The sequence below is a fragment of the Puma concolor genome, chromosome E4, assembly GCF_028749965.1.
Source record: "Puma concolor isolate L17-30 chromosome E4, mPumCon1.1.hap2, whole genome shotgun sequence".
NCBI lineage: Eukaryota > Metazoa > Chordata > Mammalia > Carnivora > Felidae > Puma > Puma concolor.
The window spans coordinates 57,918,570-57,938,720 of NC_141683.1; the positions used below are offsets into that span (position 1 = coordinate 57,918,570).

The following is a 20,151-nucleotide window of genomic DNA, read 5'->3' on the forward strand; positions in this document are numbered from 1 at the left end:
TTTCACATATTCAGAAAAGATGCATCTTTACATATTTTTTCCTAGCAAATGTTCAAATGATGTGGGAAATACCAAGCCCCAAAATAATTTCAGAGGGCAAGCTATTTTTCATGGAAGCTCTTGACCCCAAGTCAGCGTACAGGTAGAATAGCACAAGCGATTTTATTAACTTATTGGGCTGTGATTCCTAAGAAGTTAACAAACATATCAGAACTTTCTTCTCTGTTAACATAATTTAACTATCAGATGTTCCTGGTACTATTCTTAGTACTCTTTCAATCTTAACGTGTTCACTCTACAAATCTATTCCCATGGCTTCAGCTACCAACTATATGTTAAGTATTTAGTATCTTCAAATTCTCTTTCTTGAATCCCAGGCATTTGTTTCTAACTGCCATCTGGATGTCTTCCACCTGTTGAAAGAGCTGTTACATGTATTACAATCAAAGAACCCGAATTCTAAGTTACCTTTGCCACTTACAAGCTGCAGGACCTTGGATATGTTATTTAACCTCCCTTGAGTATAAAATCTTGCATCTATAAAATGACCATAATCTGATAAAAATGATGGGAACATCTCCTGCCTCGTACGATTGTTATAAGTACTGATGGATTTAAAGTGCCTGTAATTCTTTCCAACACACAGAGATACTCAATAAGTGAGAGTTTATCATTATTGCATTGAAAAGGGTACTTGATAATGCCAACATCCTCCCCTGTATCCTCCTTCTGTGTTCACAGTGGATAATAACAGTACCATCCATCAGTCTCGTAGCTGAGCATTTTGTGTCTGCTTACCTCTTTTATGACACATAATTGGACATTCATAATGCAGACATCTGCCAAGTTCTAATCATTAACAGATAGTGTTTTAAGTGCTAGATTTATAAAAAAGTCAGTCCCTGTACTCAAAGAGTTTATAGTCTAATTGGAGAGACAACAAGTAAATAAGAAATATTAAATTATAACCCAGTGTAGCAATGTCATAAAGGTATATGCATTGGGCAGGAAAGAATATGTATATCCAAGGATATATATAGAACCGAGTCGGGGGATGTCATATAATGCTGGCAGCAGAAGTGATATCTAAGCTGCATCTCTGTGTGTGTGTGTGTGTGCATGTGTGTGAGTGTGTGTGTGTGTGTGTGTGTGTGTGTGTGTGTGTGTGTGTGTTATTGTGGTCATCTGCATGTTTGTGTACCCCCCCCCCAAAAAAAAACTACTTTTGAACTCCTCTAGTAAAATACTTATTTACCCATGTGAAAAATCTAAACTTAAGATAACCTTAATCTGTTTTTCTAGAGTTCCCCCTTTAACTCTACAGTGCACAATTTTCTCTTAGCACACCCAAATTTTTCATCATTTATCAGATAGGACCCATCTTCTTGCCTCTTCGTGTGCCTTATCAACCTCAAATGCATTTCTCTCTTTCTTTACCTAATAATCTCCAGCTCATTAAAGGTAGATTTATAAGCCATCTTTAAAGTTAAGCCTTTCTAATCCAGTTAAGCCTCCCTCCTTCCCAGTAGGAGTAATTTATTTTCACCTCCAGTAAAGAACTTTAAATTGTATATTTATATGCCTGTCTTTACCAGAGGTTTTGAGCTCTTCAAGCTCGAGGACAGGCTTTTGTTTTCCTCATCTTTATCTATACTCAAAATTTAACATAGCACCTAGCATGTGGGTAGTACTTAGGTCAGTGAACCCATGTGTCTAAAATTAATTAATTTTAAAATTAATACATTGGAAGACTTTTTTTTTTTCTTTTGCATGATGATGGGCCATCGCTCAAAACATTATTTTAAAGTCCTCTGATCTTACATTCAAAGTCAATGACACATGCTTTAAGTATCATCTTTGGAGAAAATTGCCTTGTTTTTGAGATTAATTACTGGAGTCTCTGAGAGTCAAGTCTTAGTAACAAGTCTAAACTCAGAAATGTTGATTTCAATATGGGCTATCAATAATGCAAACACTGTTTTGCCTTAACTAGAGAGAGCTTCCTTTATCATAAGTAATATTTTTTAAATGTGGCTTATAAACTTACTCAGGAAAATAAATTCTAGATACACTCTTTTGAGCAGTATTAACATTAGAATAAATTCCTTCTCCCCAGTGGTGTTCCAGGGATTTTTTTTTTTTTTTTGTATTAATAGTTGCTTCATGAAAAAAGGTTCTGTGATAAATGAATTTGGGAAACACTGAATTAAACAGGTTTTCTTGCTACAGGGTCTTCTTGGAAAACTTAATATGCTTTTCTGGGTTGAGCAAATCTGAAATGATATTTTATAATAGAATATTTCTATAACTACAGAAGACACTATAAGAAACACATGTTAGAAAATATGAAAGTGAAAGCATAGCTTTCCTAAGGTAACTTCTTTGAAGGAGACCTTTGTTTACATGTCACACCATAGGGTTTTTTTGAAGACTAAGGAATTAAGTATTTATGGTACCTACCAGGTGCTAGTGCAGAGTGAGTAAGTGTCTCTACCCTAGTGTATCTATTTAAAATGTACTCTCAGTACCTTATTGTCAAAGTTCACAGTATTAAGACCACTTCCATTTGATTTTTCTTGTCAGTGTAACTTTATTTTCTCCCAAGTTCAATTTCTGTGAAGCCATTGAATCTGAAGTGAGTACTTTTTAAATAGTTATTCTGACGAATATAACATGTTGAAAATGGAAGGAATGGGACAGAAAAGACCTGCTGATTTAAAATTTTTACAAAAGCATCAAGGAATACTACTTAGATCCAATGCTTTCATCCATGCCTTGAGGTTGTAAAGATTGCTAGAATGCTTTTGCCCAGTGTTTTGGTGTCCAAAAGCCGGGATTTTTGTTGATGTCAATGATATCTAAATATGTCTTGTTGTCTTTTGTCACATAATTAGGAACTATTAAAATATTTCACTATAATTTTAACTACTTTATCGTGATTTTGACTATACTTAAATTTTTAAGTGAAGATTTATTATATAATTATTTCCTTTTCCCGTTTTTAAATTTAGATTAATGATCAACATTTTTTGATATAATTTTAAACAGAATGAAAGAAACTTGATGTTTAAGAAGGCTGGTATAGACTTATATTAGGTCAACATATGATTTATATTAAAATGTTTGGGATATTAAAAATAGCTCTCTGCACAATGCATAGAAATTGAGAATCTGAAATTGAGAACCAATGCTATTGTAATAATTTTCATACAATCCCAACAATGGCAGCATGGGAAAATAAGTCAAATTTGACTTGGTCCTTTTAGATTCTCTCTGAGAATATATTATTCTGTATTTTTTTCTACATTTTAAATGTATCCTCTTTTCCCCTTGAGAAAAATAGTAAGTAGCACCAATGAGTAGAAGATTAGGGTTAACCTCTGTGTTTGCAATTGCTGTGAAACTTGATAAAATTTTTTTCGGCATTGTAATCAGTGCTGCACAGAATGTCATTTGCTTGTGTACATGTGTGCTAGAGTTTCTTGGAGGAAACACCCGGCTTCTGTTTCAAATACAATTTTAACAAAGATCGGCTGTAAATATTGGAGATCAAGAAGTTTTTCTTCACTGTCTTTTTTGGATTCATTGGGGTTTCTCTGTTAATTTGAGTTTTCTGTTTTTCCTCTGTTTCCCCCTACTTATTTGTAGGAGTTAAACCCAATTTCAACATGTATTCTCTCCAGTTTTAAAGGACTGTATTCTTCTACTTGTAAGTCTAACGTCCCATATCCATGGTATGTGATAGTGTAATAATTCACCTCATTTTTGTAACATTTTGCTAACATTTGAAACTGAATTATTATTTTAACTATTGCCTTTTAAAAACTAGTACTTATTCAAGACTTAGAATATGTTGACCTATTCCCTGTTTGCTATTTTTTTTCTTGAATTCCATTTCTCTATCTCTCTGAGTTTCATAATTACGTTCTCTTATACTGCTAAATGAGTATCTGTGAATAATAAAATATATCTGAAAATAACTAGCATGTTCTCTTTAATAATCATTTAGCAGAATATGGAGTTTTAGATTGCCAATTATTTTTCTCCACAATTCAAAGGTATTTTTCCGCTGTCTTCTTGCCTGAATTGATGACAGTGTGCCGTCTGTAGTCTGCTAATTATTGATAGCTGTCAGTGTCTGATGACAATTTACTCTTTTTTCCCTTATAAATGACTTGATATTTTGGCCAATAAGACCAGAGGAGCATTTCTGTATTTTTAAAGCCAAATAGCTTTATTAGAATTTGAGTTGGTATTCATCATCCTTGCTTGATTTCTCCAAGTATCATATGTGATCTTTCAGTATATAGTTTTGTCTTTTTTTTCCCCTAATTTCAGGAAAATTTTCTTGAATTTTAGTTTTTAGTATTTGTTCTCTTTTATTAAAAGCTTTTATTGTCTTCTTTGGAATTTCTATTATGTTGGATCTTCTTTGCCTATCTTAAATAATTAGTCATTTTCTAATATTTTCTCTTATTTGTTTTTAAATTTTACAAGTTTTCTTCCTTTTTAGCTTCCATTCCTCTCGGAGTTTTATCTGTTTTTATTTACTCATGTGTTACTATAAATTTAGTTCTTATATATCTGGAATTATTTTTACCTTTATTTTTGGTTCTTTCCTGAATTATTTCATTTCTTTGAGTTCTCTAACTTTGATATATATTGTTCCTATACATATATTCTACTTCCTTACATTCTTTTATTTCTTTTTGAAGTATTGGGTTACACCTTTCATCTTTTATGTGAAAACGTTATATTTTTCTCATAATCATCTACAAAATTTGACTGTGATTCTTTTCTGTTGTTATTTTTATGTGAAATTAATTTTCTGGAACTTTTAGGTGGGCCAGCTCTCTCAGGAAAGCTTAACAGATAGCTGTGTGGCTCTGGAGCTCCCTCTTCAGTTATTTTCATGAAGATATTTTCAAAAAGATGGCCTTGTACTTTCTGAGACTTACTGGTTCTGTTTTCCTTACCCTTTTTTATTTAGTGTTTTTTTTCTTTCTTATTTCTATTAATGAAATGAAATGAAATGTTAAATGCTTATGGTCAGCTTTTATTGATGACTCAATTTTAAAACTTGAAGTTAGATTTCCCGGGGCAATTTGAATTTAGAGAAATGTGAGATTTTTCTAATATCCTTGAATAGGCTCAATCTCAAACACAATTTGCATCTTTAACCACTTTTATTCAGAGGCTCCAGCGTATCTCATTGATCTGATGCATGATAAAAATAATGAAATCCGAAAGGTCTGTGATAATACTTTAGATATTATAGCGGTAAGTAATTCTTCTTCCTATGCAAAGTGTAATAATAGTCTTTATTTGGTAGAAAAGAAAACTCTGTACCTCTTTTTAGAATTTGGCATTTAATATAAATGCAAATTTGTATTTTGATGAGTCTCTGAAAATACAGTGATATTAAATTCATATTTTAATCATTAAAAAATGATTAAAGGCTTTCAGCCTTTAGGCTCCTTGAAGAGGTCTACATGTCTCTCAGAATCATTTGTTTTTCAGAGAAGTTATTACATTGGAGCAGGGGTTTGATGAGAATTTCTACCAGAATTTAATAGTCAGTTTTGCAGTTTGACCATTAAACTTTTTTAATAAGACAAATGTTATATCAGTTATTTTTTCAGTGCTTTGATTTTTGTCATATGCATACACTTGTTTTGCCAGTTGCTTTGGAATGATGAAACATACAAAAATCATGTTATTCATGACCTTAGAAGTTTTGAAAGGATGTATAACTGAAGGAATATAATCAGAAGGGTGATCTGAGTCCTGGATTAGAAACTTGCTCTCTGTACAGACTTTTTTCAGAAGTCATGCTCCTGCTGACCACCTAGTCTTCTGCCTGGACTTGGGCCTTGCACCTGGGATGTGCCATACACTAGATTACTTTAAATGTTTTTCACCTGTGGCATACACAAAGTGCTTCCTTCTTTGAACTGGATTTATACCTTCTATTTTGGCTCACTTGATAAGAAGTTTCTTGAATATACCCTATTCAGTAGTTTTCAAAGTTTAACTTAAGCTTTTTAAATGATCAGAATAACATTTTTAATGTTTGTTTGTTTGTTTTGAGAGAGAGAGAGAGAGAACACATGGAAGCAGGAAGCAGGGAGCGGGGAGGGGTGGGGAAGAGAATCCTAAGCAGGCTCAAGCATGCTCCAGGTTGTCAGCGCAGAGACCAATGCAGGGCTGTCTCATGAACCTTGAGATCATGGCCTGAGCCAAAATCAATAGTCGCACGCTTAACCGACTGAGCCACCCTGGCCCGCCTTAGAATAACATTTTAAAGAATCAGTTAACAACTTTAGTAGAAGTCCTCTAAGCTGGCATTTATGCTAGTGATTTCATTATGAAATCAGACAGTCACTATCAGGTACTTCCTTGCCAATTTCCTGGATTTTATTTCAAAATTCATCTTATTTGATGTCATCTATTTTTCGGATTGGGCTGAGTATATCATTACTGGCTTAAAACTAAATGAGTATGTTGACATTTTTAGCTTTGATCTCTAAATTAAAATAAGGAAACTTTGCATATTAAATCCTTATTCCAGTAAGATGTTTCATACATGTAGACCCCTGGTGACAGGGTTTATGAATAGAGAATATTTATTTTCCTAGGGAATAATTTCATGGCTCATATACTATTTTCTAGTAGATCACTAAATTTAGTGTTGTGTATAAAGTAGGTAGTGTAAGAAAAAACTTCCTCAAGTTCTATTTGTGATTATCTTACCTTAAGCAATGAAGAAGGGAAAGAGATGTCAGTTTGTTAGAGAATGCCTTTAGCATACTTTTAAAATGGTCTTATTTGAGAAAAGTAGATGGAAGGCAGTAATGTTTAGATATGTTTGGTATAGAAAGTAAATTTGTGATAGTTCCAAAATGCCAGCTCAGTCTCATTATTAAAAAATTCAGTATAAAATATGAATATAAAAACATTCCCAATAATTTCTAAACTCTGGGCTGAAATCTCTCATCTTTTTTTTTTTAATTTAAATCCAAGTTAGTTAATATATTAATATATAATGATTTCAGGAATAGAATTCCGTGTAAAGTCTCTCATCTTAAACGGGAATTTTCCCCACCCTGTGTCTACCTTTCTTTTCTATTCTAGATGGCTGTCCTAGCTCTCTCTTTCTCTCTAGAACCAATGTTTTGAAAAAACTGTCTACATATTACTTCCTTCATTTCTTCAGTTCCCCTCATCCACCTTTCAACCTATATGAATTCTAGCTTCTGCCTCCTTTGTTGCACTGATATGGTGCTCACTAAAGTCACCTGGCCTTCATTTTTCTAAATCGAATGAACATTTTTAATCTTCATTTTACTTTGTTGATCTTACTGTCGTTAAAGGAACTTATAAATCCTAGTCAGAGTTAAAAATGTAAAATCACAAAGAAAATTATTTTAGGTTATTATATTGTTGGTAAGGCCTCTAAAGAAGAACAATCAATAAAATGAAACTGCTGATATATCAGCTACCTATATATGGCTCCCTAAGATGCCGTCTGATCACTTGACTTAGTATAACAAAAATTTGAATAAGTATTCTGAAGGTTCACCTAATCACTCTATGACTCTCTACACGAGATTTAACAAAGTAAGTACTTGATATGATGCCGAGTAATTTTGGACTGTTTCATTTCACACATTGGGAAACTTTAGTCTAAAAAGATATTTAGAAATAATAAACTTATTAAACAGAATATTTAAAGATATTTGTGTGTGAATTATATGATTTAAAAGTCCTGCTCTGCTACCCAACTTCATCATATTCACAGCTGAGTTTCTTAGAAGAAAAGAAGTAGTCTAATATAGATGATAAAAGGGCTAGAAACACCCCGCATCCTGCTGGAAGAATGTTTCCTTACGTTTCTGCTACTATACACGTATAAGTGTCCAGGCCCTGGTTCAGTTTTGGCCTGATAGTAAGGAACTGCACCATTTCTCAGAACTTTTTCTCCCGTTCTCAGTTGGGTAAGGGTTCTGATCTTCAACTTTGGCCTCTATGATGTGACAACTTGGTCTAAGAGAGTATTGCATCTAGAATACAACTAATTCTAGTTCTTTCACTTACTAAATAATCTCAGACATTTTATAACTTTTTGAAGATTCAGTTTACAATGACACTTTTGAGGATTAGTGAGTTATTGTTAGCGTTAGAGAAAATACATATGAAGCATCTACTACATGATGGTCACTCTCTGTTTTGTTCAAACTAGACCAAAACCCAGACCTAGTTGAGAAGTTAATTTTTTTGTGTGTTTATTTTTGAGAGAAAGCAAGTGTACATGTGCGTGCACATACACATGGGGGAGGAGCAGAGAGAGAGGGAGACAGAGAATCCCAAACAGGCTCCAGCTGTCAGCACAGAACCCGATGCGGGCGTCAAACTCACAAGCCATGAGATCATGGCCTGAGCCAAAATCAGGAGTTGGATACCTAACTGACTGAGCTGCCCAGGTGCCCCGAGAAGTTTATATGTTGATTAAATTCATGGACCAACATTTTCTTTCCTTGGTACAGTTAATTATCTATGTTATTTTCTGTCCATTTAAATATTTTAAATGGTATTGGAAAATAATCTGTTCACTGTTTGGATTTTAGCTGTGGAAAATTATTTGGAGTATGTATTTTGGCCAGATATATTAATATTACTATTTATATTTTAAGATTATTCTACAAAATGGCTGAATTTGGCATTTTAAAGCTCCATGTCACAGCAATTCTAAATAGGGTAATTAACCAAAAGGCCTTGATTAGGACAGTGTGGTAAACAGGAATCTGCCTCTTCTAGTGTATAAGTGCCTTATCTGTTAAATTACCCACATTCTGAATCTGCAGTAACTTATTTTAATTTGGACTCAGTTTATCGGCTAACCTCAGACCAGAGTGACACTCCTACCTGTCTAGGCCTCCTTATTTGGGAGAAATTTGAGGAGTGGGCTTTTTTAATGCATCAGTAAAATGACAGCTTCTCAGGTTCACTTGAGACATAGCTGCCAGTCCGGTTCTTTGAGCTCAGACTCTATTACTGATCATGACTCAGGGTGCTATTTGCTTGTCCTGAATCTTTTTCAAGAGTAAAACAAGAGGAAATTGGCTTAATTCAAAACAGGAGAAACTTTGATTAGACACAGCAAAGATGATGAAACACTAGAAATAGGCTGCCAAGGGAGAATGTGAAGCCTCCATCCAGTAAGCATTAGTAATAACTACATAACCAACTTTCTGAAATAGTTAGAAACCTGCCTAGAATGGGAGTGGATGATCTCTTAAGATTCTTTTCACCACTAGGCTTTGATATCCTAGTGTTCTCAGCATGGCTGTGTTCTAGAACAATAATAAATCAAGAAAAAAAAAAAAAAGAAAGAAAGAAAAAAAGAGAGAAAGAAAAGAAAAAGAATGAGAATATTTGTAGTTTAAGGCAATTTATCTTTAAGAAAACAAACTTCATTTTTACTAGAACAACATGGAATAGTTAAGAAAAATTCGATACCTTGTGGTGCTTGGGGAAATATGCCTTCTGCTGTAAAGAACTTGTCCCCCAAATTATGGAAATGTTACATTAGTGATGATTTGTTTAATGAATTTGGGCCTAATCCCTCAATTGGCAACTTAAAACAGATGTGGGGTGGTAGTACTCTTTGTACCTGGAGGGTTATATGGTTGGTGATGTGGTCTCTATGGCCTCACGAGCAAGTTGTCACCTGTCCGACTAGGCCTTACGTGTAGCTTTGGGAGGCAGGGATTGGAGTAGCTGCAGTGAGTAGGGACACAAGGAGAGGAGCCTAGCTTCGTTTTCCAAGGGGATATATGGCAGTTGATCGTTGTCTCTTGTCTTCCAAGCCTTGGGAATCCTGAAGGGAAGAACAGAACCCTCTACACATAGAGAGCTTCTAAAACCCCAATTAGATTTTTATCCTTAAGTACTTCCTCAACTTTGCATGAAGCATTTGAGGACCTCAGGAATTCTTTCCCAGTTGGTTAAAAAAAAAAAAAAAAAAAAAAAAATCCCTCCCCTGACATTATTGGGTTGTAAAACATTTAATACATGTTTATTAAGGACGTACTGTGTCAAAACACTAAGGCACTGGGAATATAAAACTCAGCAACACAAAGTCCCCAGAATACAAAAGTTTACATCCTAGACTCTAGAGAATACAGGGTACTGTCATCCAGAGGTGAACTTGCCTTCCAGGAGCGGTACTACTCTATGGCCCGATCAAAAGATGTTCTGCACTAATGGTACATTGTATCTACAAGGTGTTTATGGGAAAAGGGATGTCCCTAGGTTCTCTGGTAAAGGATTAATGTCTGTTGTCTTTCTGACCAGCCACAGGCCCCTGTGATCTGATACTAACACAAGTTTGTGTCACTGAGATTTTGAAGGACAGCCCTTTCTCTTTTAGTAAGTCTGGGATCATGGGCAAATTGTGTATATTTTAGTAACCTGGAATTAATATCTAGTTTTGGTATTTTAAACTTGAAAAATTAGGTGCTGTCTTTATTCCTGGATAGTCAGAATTATATTTAATAAGACTGATGTTTTAAAATGATATAAACCGGGGCGCCTGGGTGGCGCAGTCGGTTAAGCGTCCGACTTCAGCCAGGTCACGATCTCGCGGTCCGGGAGTTCGAGCCCCGCGTCGGGCTCTGGGCTGATGGCTCAGAGCCTGGAGCCTGCTTCCGATTCTGTGTCTCCCTCTCTCTCTGCCCCTCCCCCGTTCATGCTCTGTCTCTCTCTGTCCCAAAAATAAAAAAAAAATAAATAAACGTTGAAAAAAAGAAAAAAATAAAATGAGATAAACCATTGTAGGTTTACATATAAACTCTAAGACATCAATTGGTATGGTCCCCACAAAAATTGCCAGGCCAGCCTGTGTCCTACAGAAGTTTATTAATCTTGCCAGCAAGGGAAAGCAGTTTAAAAAGATGTCTTATGACATCTTGGAAGGGACAGTTGGAGAAAGTTTCATAGGATTAGATTAGGATTAGATTTCATAGGATTAGATTAGAACCGGGTTAGAACTCAGGTTATTTCAGGGCAGGCTTTCAAAAGCAGGGAATGGGTGGGGATTGGGTAAACTGGGTAGACAGCAGTCAGTTTTAATTGACTTACACGTTGAGTATGGGCACAGAGCAGAGAATTTTTAAGTGAGTAGTTGACAGAAAACTACTGAGGTGTTCTTTCCAGAACAGGTGGAGTTGGTTCTTGCTTCTTTTATAGTTTTGGTACCAGTTTTCATTGGCTCGGATTTGTAAGTGAGATTTTTTATTTCTCAATTCTGTATAATCAAATTGGGTTTAGAGAGATAAGTTTGGTTAGCCCTCTTTTGGAGTTCATTTTTATATTGTATAAACCTGAAAGGCATAAATTTAGGATGTTCTTCTAGCTCGTTAGAATATAGAGTATATATATGTATGATATGAATGTGATCGTATGTATATGAATGTATATGTATTCCTTGCTAGCTTTATGCATGTTGTTGCTTTATTGTGTGTGGTTTTCTTTTGATTGGCAATACTGGATTCAAAAGAACCCAAGCATAGTACAAAAGATAAAAATCATGATTCCTTAATTAAATAAATTTCATTTAGTTCTATCTTTAACTTTGTGGCCTGACTGAACATGATATTTGAAATGATATTGCACAGATGAGCCTCCCCAGCACTTTAAACAGAGGTCAAAGAGAGCATTATATTTGAGGTCTGGTTAGAAAATGTCATTCATAGTCAAGACTAAAGGACAAACTTGGGATAGTACTGTTGAGAAGTAGGTAGTATGTGCCTAAAAGTCAACAGTTCTGTTATGTATGTGTTTAATTATGTGTATATCTATATTTACTTATCCTATACATATCATTGGGGTAAGTATTTTCTATGATATAAAAGGCATCTGTTTAGCGACTATTACCTTAACCTTAATGAGCAACTAAATTACTCTAGATCTGCTTTAATTTAGTATGAAGAAGTGTATTAAATAAACCATATTACATTCTCAATTAGGGGGCTGTCACATTAAAGGAGAAAGGAAAATCTGTTTTCCATCAGCTGTGTTAGAACACAAAGCAGATCTATGTAGCTCTATGTTATCCTATAGTGTGTTAATCAGATACAAGGTGTGACGGAAGCCAGTTACAAAGAGTTTTTCTGATAGTGAACAGGCTCTGATAATAGGCTGGGTGAGGCTTCACAATGTTTCTATGGTTAAGTAGTAAACAAAATGATGTAGGACTTCAAAAAGGATGGCACATTCCATTTAAAATCAAACCATAAGTCTTTCATGACACGTAGTTTTTATGGAAACTGAGTGCTTAAGATCATGTCAGGAGCTGAGAAGAAAATAAAAAAGCATGTGTACCTTTAAATACAAGACAAACTCAAGTCTCAGAGCAAGGCTGTCAGGGTACCCTTTTTGTGAAAAGAAGTATTTCAAAAATGAAGAAAAAATAACTGTATTCCTGGTGTATTTCCACAACAGCTTGATAAATTTTTATGACGTATCTTGGCTGTGGTTGAGCAGTAACATCCCTGAATTCCCAGTTATTTCCTGACAATGGGGGAAGGGGATACTTAAGAGGGAAGGGGATTTGGGTGAGAGGGGTTAGTAAGAATAGATTTTAATTGATATATGTTGAATTTATTAAATGTTTGACACTGGATATTCATTTAGAGTTGATATTTAATTTTTAAAAATAAACTCCTTAGACTGCCAGTATTCTTCAGTTTGGGGGGATAATTATTTCAAAAGCTTTGTGAAATAAGAGTATTAATCATACATTTTTTTGTTTATAGAACATTAGAACTTTAGTAAATCTTACCTAGATTTGTTTCATTTTAGAAATGAAGAATCTGAGACCAAAAGGTATTAAAATGCCTTTAGAAGGTTGTTCGTATCAGACCTGGAAATAGAACCCAAGTCCCCTGATTCCTAATCCACTGTTCTTTGTTTTATACCATACCGTAATACCATCAATTCCTATAAATTCAGACTCCGAGACACAAAGGAACTGGCTTTGCCATGGCTGTTGAACTCTACTCATTGAGGTTAGATACAGAAGATAGCTAAGTGCTGATCCATTGGAGCATGATAAAGCTTTTACTGGTTTTCACTAAAGTGGGAGAGAGAGGAATTAAAAAAATAGTGAGAGGAGGTCCAGGGAGGGGCACACAGAGAGAGATGTTAGGGCTGGGGAGCTGTTACAAATATAAGGTTGTTAACATGTTTTGTCTTGGATAGGTAGATCTTCATTTTGAGATTGTCTTTCTTACATTTATAGTCTTAAAATGGTCTTTCTTCTCTAAGTCAATAATAGGTAGTAGTTGATTTACATATAACATCAGTCCCCCAAATTTGTTTTTGAAACTTTTCTGAAATCTAAAACTTGGGACCACTGTCCAAGCCTATTAATTTAGTACTAAATAGACTCTCAACAGGCATAAGCTAAAATAATTGATTTTTAAGAAATCTGGAACATAGGGGCGCCTGCCTGGGTGGCTTAGTCCGTTAAGCGTCGACTCTTGATTTTAGCTCAGGTCATGACCTCCTCGTTTTGTGGGTATGAGCCTTGTGTCAGGCTCTGCGCCTACCTAGGTTTCTCCCTCTCTCCCTCTCTCTGCCCCTCCCCTGTTCGCACTCTCTCTGTCTCTTTCAAAAATAAATAAATAGATGACAGAGAGAGAGAAGGAAGGAAAGAAGGAAGGAAGGAATAGGAAAGGGAAGGAATAGGATAGGATAGGAAAGGAAAGGAAAGGAAAGGAAAGGAAAGGAAAGGAAAGGAAAGGAAAGGAAAGAAAGAAGGAAGGAGGGAGGGAAAGAAGGAAGGAGGGAGGGAAAGAAGGAAGGGAAGGAGGGAAGAGGGGAAGGAAGGAGAGAAGGAAATAAGGAAAAGAAAGTAATCTGGACCATAAAAATCAGTGTTTCAGAGACATAAAAATCAAAACCCAGCATTTTAGTTGTGAAATAGTACTATCTCATTTTCACTAATGTTGACTATTAAGGAAAAGGAGAAATCAATTATTTAAACAAATACTGTGTTCCTCATTCCATGCTTCATTCCAAGATGCTGTATTTGTTAAACATTCAAATACCTAAGGCCATATTATCACAAACTAGAGAAAACTTTTATGGTACAAGTACTACATATTAATAATGTCTCATACTTAGCTTCTAAATTTTAAAAATACTTTTAAAAAGTATTTCCTAAAGTTAGCTATTAATATTGGACTTAAGAAAGTCATCGAAAACCGATAGTGTATATAGAGTATTAGGATTCTAGCTAGCTAAAGGTATGGGTATTTTTTTCTATAATTTTCAGCTTTCAATAATGAAATAGTTTTATGGTTATAAATATTTCAAAAAGCTATGTTATAACTTCTTGAGATTTTAAGGGCTTGATACTGGTTGGTCAAGGGTTTTTGCCATTTTCTTTGCAATGATCTATGACAAAAAGCCACACATAGTTGCTAACGGTTACCTCATGAAAACTCCTCTTGTCATTGTAGTGGATTCATTATAGTAGGAATCTGTAATCATTGGATCATCTGCAAAACATAGTTTTCTATATCTTAAATGATTAAACAGCTTGGTACAGAATAACATATTTTGTCTCCTGTTTCCTGAGGGAGAAACTGTTGTTTTCTAAAGACCTAAGACAGCCATAGTGTTTTCATTGCAATCCTGTAAACAATAATCTGCACATTAATCATTATGTTAGTAATAGAAAATCGAATCTATAGTTTTATAGTACAAAAATACTTAAAAATTTTTATTTTTAATAAAAACACAGTATAATCTGCATCATTGCTGCTATACTCTTGGGCATTATAATGTTAAGATATGCCTTGGTTCTATGAGTTTATTCACTCATAAAGTGACCAAAGAAATATGGTGAAAACTGTAAAGGAATTCAGATTAACATAAGGTAGTCTAATTACATTTAGTGCTAGGTCTGTGCCAATTCACTGCCTTGGAAAATCAGCTTCCCCAAGACACTAACAAATCAAACTTTAGTATCAAAAGTTAGCTGTAGATGCTTATGGATATTTTTGGTTTGTGTGTATGGACTTCTGTCAAATGGATAGATAGTCTGTGGATAGGTGGTCTTTTTTATTTTAGAAACTAAACCTTGTATGTGTAGGCTCATTAATGAGAACATTGCTCTCAGCTTGAAAGGTGATAAGAGGCTTAAGTTTGCAGGGCATTTGTGAAGAAAATAGCATCTTTCTACATTTATTACTGTACTTTTATTAGAATAGGGAAATCTTATGAGGAGCATGTAAAATAGTAATGCCTAGAATAAGCATGATTTTTTTTCCCTTGTGCAGAGCATTATTTACTAGGTTAAATACACTTTATGGATATGTAATTTACTTTTTAAATTATGTTTATTTTTGTAACATTTCACAGAAATTTGTAAGAGGCAAGTTTTACTCTCAGTGAAATAGCAAACCCCATATTTTAATATGTTTTGAGCACTTGACTAGGTTTTATATCCTGTTCTTACACTAGGAATCCTTAAGCCTGAACCTAAATTAAAACAATCAAGTCATACATCTTTCTGTCATCTTTATTGAACACTTCTTCATTCAGATAATCAGATTTAAAGTATTTCTATCAAAATAAAGTTAGTTTCTATCAAAATAAAGTGCCTGGGTGGCTCAGTCAGTCAAGCTTCAACTTCGGCTCAGGTCATGATCTCTCCATTCGTGAGTTCGAGCCCCAATTCAGGCTCTGTGCTGACAGCTCAGAGCCTGGAGCCTGCTTCCGATTCTGTGTCTCCCTCTCTTTCTCTCTCTCTCTCTCTCTCTCTCTGCCCTTTCCCCACTTATGCTCTGTCTCCCTCTCTCAAAAATAAACATTAAAAATTTTTAAAAAGTAAAGTTAGTTTCATACCTCTTGCCAAGTGAAACAAACTAGTACTCACAAAAGAAACAGTACCTATCAAATTAGCTCCAGTATTTAATGTAGATTTAATAGGATTATAAGGCATAATGATATTATAAGGCATATTCTGGGAGTTTTGATGACCTGTAACTAACTTATCTTTTAGAAAAAAAGCCAATTAGTATGGAGAATTTCTTCCCCAAAATACCATTTTACTTTTTTTTATGCATTAAATTTTTTTACCTTAATGGACAATAAGTCCACCCTTTTTTTTCTGTAAGTATATGTGATCATTCTTCTTAAATCATCTAGCCACTTCTAATATGATAGTAATATATTTTTGCAGCCAACTTTGCAACTAATACATTCACTGTGCTACATAGGGAACCAAAAAGTATACTTGCGAAGTCATGAATTTTAAAGAGGTTCAAAATTATATTTAGCATTTGGGCTAAATTATTTTATTTATTTTTTTTTTAATTTTTTTTTTCAACATTTATTTATTTTTGCGACAGAGAGAGACAGAGCATGAACGGGGGAGGGGCAGAGAGAGAGGGAGACACAGAATCGGAAACAGGCTCCAGGCTCTGAGCCATCAGCCCAGAGCCCGACGCGGGGCTCGAACTCACGGACCGCGAGATCGTGACCTGGCTGAAGTCGGACGCTTAACCGACTGCGCCACCCAGGCGCCCCGGGCTAAATTATTTTAAAGCTAATCACACTGCTCATACTACATAATTAGCACAATTTAGTATTCTGTCTAATTTTGGAAACCCAAAGTGAACCACTGAAATTGTAGCCAATGAAACTGCTTGTAACAACTGTGCCGTTATTTTTTCAACTCCCTCTTTCCCTAACATCCTTCCATGTACAGCCAGGTCAGAGAGAACATGATTGAGAATATAATGTGTTATGTAATATACTTAACCAGACCAGAGCCACTTCTCTCCCATCACTGCTTGGTCAATAACTCAACACATTCATAGACTCTTAGAGCTGAAAGTTGACCGTGGAGTTCATTTATTCTCATTACTGAAGAATCCATTCTACAGTGACCCTGACAAATACTCATTTATCCTCTGCCTTTTTCACATTGCTAGCCCAAGGTTTACAAAGCTGTAATAGCCACAACTAGCAGTGTGCACTTGATCAAGTTAATTCAGTGTTCTGGAGCTCATTTTCTCATTTGTAAAAAGACGATAATTAATAGTACCTAATTATAGTACCTACCTAATTCAGTTAATTAGGTACTTCAATTAATGTACCTTCTTCAATTAATTAACAGTATTGACTAACATTAAGTGTTTTCAATATAGATTTTCTAAATGCTTTACGTGTATTATGTCATTTTATCAGAAGAACTTACATGTGATCAGTAGATGAATGATTGTATAAATTATCATATTTATGTGATACGATATGATCTACTCACTGTAAGCATATCAACAAGATGGCATTTGGATTTAGAATTTATTGTTTATATCTAAATTGTCAATTTCAAATGTAAGTTAAAATTGTAGATTTAACTTGGAGTAAAAACTTAAGCAATTTAAATATTGAAATTATTTAAAAAAAATAAAAATAAAAATAAATAAATAAATAAATATTGAAATTATTATAACAAATGGATTAATACATGTTTATTTTTAAAATAAAATACTATAATGTTTATAATCGCTCTTTCATACAATTAAATTTTAAATAATTATATTAGGAAATAGATTGAGAACTAATAGGAATGTTAATATTTAACTATCAAAAAAGAAAGCTTAGGGGCACCTTGGTGGCTCAGTTGATTAAGCCTCCAACTCTTGGTTTCAGCCTGAATCATGCTGTCATGGTTCATGGGATTGAGCACCACGTCAGGCTCTGTGCTGACAGTGACAGTGTGGAGGATGCTTTGGATTCTCTCCCTCTCTCTCTCCCTCTCTCTCTCTCGCTCTCTCTGCCCTCACCAACTCACACTTGATCATTTGCGTGCTCTCTCAAAATAAATAAATAAACATGAAAACAATTTAAAGAAAGCTTAATAATTAGGACATCCCAGAAATTCCTTCTATGATGACAGTTTTTTACTTGAGCCTCAGCTTTCTATGAAAATTGCTCGTTATTTAACTACAATGTGTATTTGGTCCACCTGTTAATTATCATGGTCATCTTGACTGTTGGAGGACAGTACTATTGCCTGGCACCTTTCCAACTCTTTTAGATAACTATAAACAAAAATGTTAAAGATATGGCAGAGGAATTTAAAACTAAGACTCTAGAGTTATAATGACAAGAAATACCTGAAATCTTTTTTTTTTTTTTTTTTTAATCTATGCCATCAGTGGTACTGTCCATCCATTGTTAAGTGAATACACTAGTCAGAATAACTACAGTCTTTGGGAAAAGTAGGGAGCTAGATAGGTTGATCTGTAGCTAATAATAACTTGCCTATATAACTTGCCTATATCAGAAATGTTCACCAAGGAGGTTCTCTGTGAACAAGTATTATAGATACAGCAGTGAAGAAGCCAGTCTTGCTCCTCGGGAGTTCATGATCAGAGGAGGAGACAGACATTTAAAGAAATAATTATGACTAAATAAGATAATGTTATTTTGTGGTTGAAACAAAATTAAATTCTGTTATTTTAATGGTAAACCATTTCAGTAGTTAGGAGACATTCTTTTCAAGTGCTTTCTTTCCTATTAAGAAGTATTATCTAAAATAAGGTATCATGAAAGATTCCATTTTGATGCTTAACCACCTATCATTAGTGGTTACTAACATTAAAGGTAACTATTGCCACAAATTTCTTTGGGAGCTGAAGTCTGACTGCTTACCTAAATTCTAGTAATAGAGAATTTGTGAAGTTTAAACTTTTCCAGTTTTTGCCGTTACCATTCGCAATTGGTAATTCAAACAGATGCCTTTAACGTACGTCTTTAATTGGTTTTATTGATTATTGTATAGAATAATTCTGAACGGGTATTTTTAATGTTTCCTCTGACCCAAATGAAGAATCTCCAAATTATTATTATAACCTGTTATCTGAGGGCCAAGGGAGTAACTTTATAAGCTTATGCAGTAATACTTGACTCTTTGTTTTCAATAGGAATATGATGAAGAATGGGCTAAGAAAATTCAGAGTGAGAAGTTCCGCTGGCATAACTCCCAGTGGCTAGAGATGGTAGAGAGCCGTCAGATGGATGAGAGTGAGCAGTACTTGTATGGTGATGATCGAATTGAGCCGTATATCCATGAAGGAGATATTCTCGAAAGACCTGACCTTTTCTATAACTCCGGTAAGACGGTAACCAAGGCGAAATTAAACAGTTTGTGTGCTATAAATAGGGATTTTGGTCTACCAGCCTTGCTCATTCCCAAGCTTTGGAAGCACTTCTTATGATATATACATAGACTTCTCCGAATGATTTCAGAAGTACCATCCATACACACCATACAAACCTATTAACTCACCATTATTTTTTTCCAGTTAGTCTTGGATGTGCTCTCCAGAAAAAAAGGTTGTACCTAGGAAAATTAATTACTCTTAGTTTATTGCTTTCTACAATGTATAACTTAAAATGACATCCTCAAGGTTGCTGATCTCTGTTGAAAATGTAATATTTTTTCTCTATCCTGCATTCATTTAAATATGTAACTTAACTAATTTATGTTTTGTTTTCTAACATATTTCATTTGCACAGTCTCATTTTGCCATGGGTTTGCTTTAGTCTTGAACTAATAAACTCTGCTTGGTTGGGAAGATTTAGACACCTTACAGTAATATTTTTTTTCCTTTGAACTCTGCTAGTGTTTTCAGGGTAAAATTTAATTTTTACATAAATCATGCATATATTATAACTTTGTTGATTCTGCTATACTGCCTTTTTCCAAGGATGAGTTTGGCACAAAGACTGGTAAGCTCTTGCATATTCTGGTTTTTGAAGTGTTGCACTGTTGCCAATATTAATATTACTTCATTGAAGTCATTTAGTTGAGAGGAAGAAAGGATTTCTAATTAAGATCTGTAGCAGATTGGATATAAAAAGCATCAAAGTAATTATGTCTGAATTGGTGGCTTACTTTTTCCCCCTGCTATGTATTCATTCACACTTTATTTTCATAATTTTGTTTTGTGCAGATTGCCCATAAACTATATTATTTTTATATTTGATATAGATACTAGAAGCTTGTAAAATTGATACTTTACTTTAAAAGTTAAATGAATTTCTTCCTAACCAAACTCTACAGTA

At 34.5% G+C, this 20,151-nt stretch overlaps 1 protein-coding gene across 2 annotated transcripts in view; it reads left to right on the top strand.

Moving 5' to 3' along the window:
- Nucleotides 1-20,151, top strand: part of KIFAP3 (kinesin associated protein 3) — a 177,274-nt gene that overhangs the window by 120,571 nt on the left and 36,552 nt on the right. For both annotated transcript variants that reach the window (XM_086693965.1, XM_025926270.2), the window contains 2 exons: nt 5,195-5,280; nt 19,008-19,197. In XM_086693965.1, coding sequence (XP_086550091.1) covers nt 5,195-5,280; nt 19,008-19,197 — 276 coding nt within the window. The remainder of the gene's footprint in view (nt 1-5,194; nt 5,281-19,007; nt 19,198-20,151) is intronic.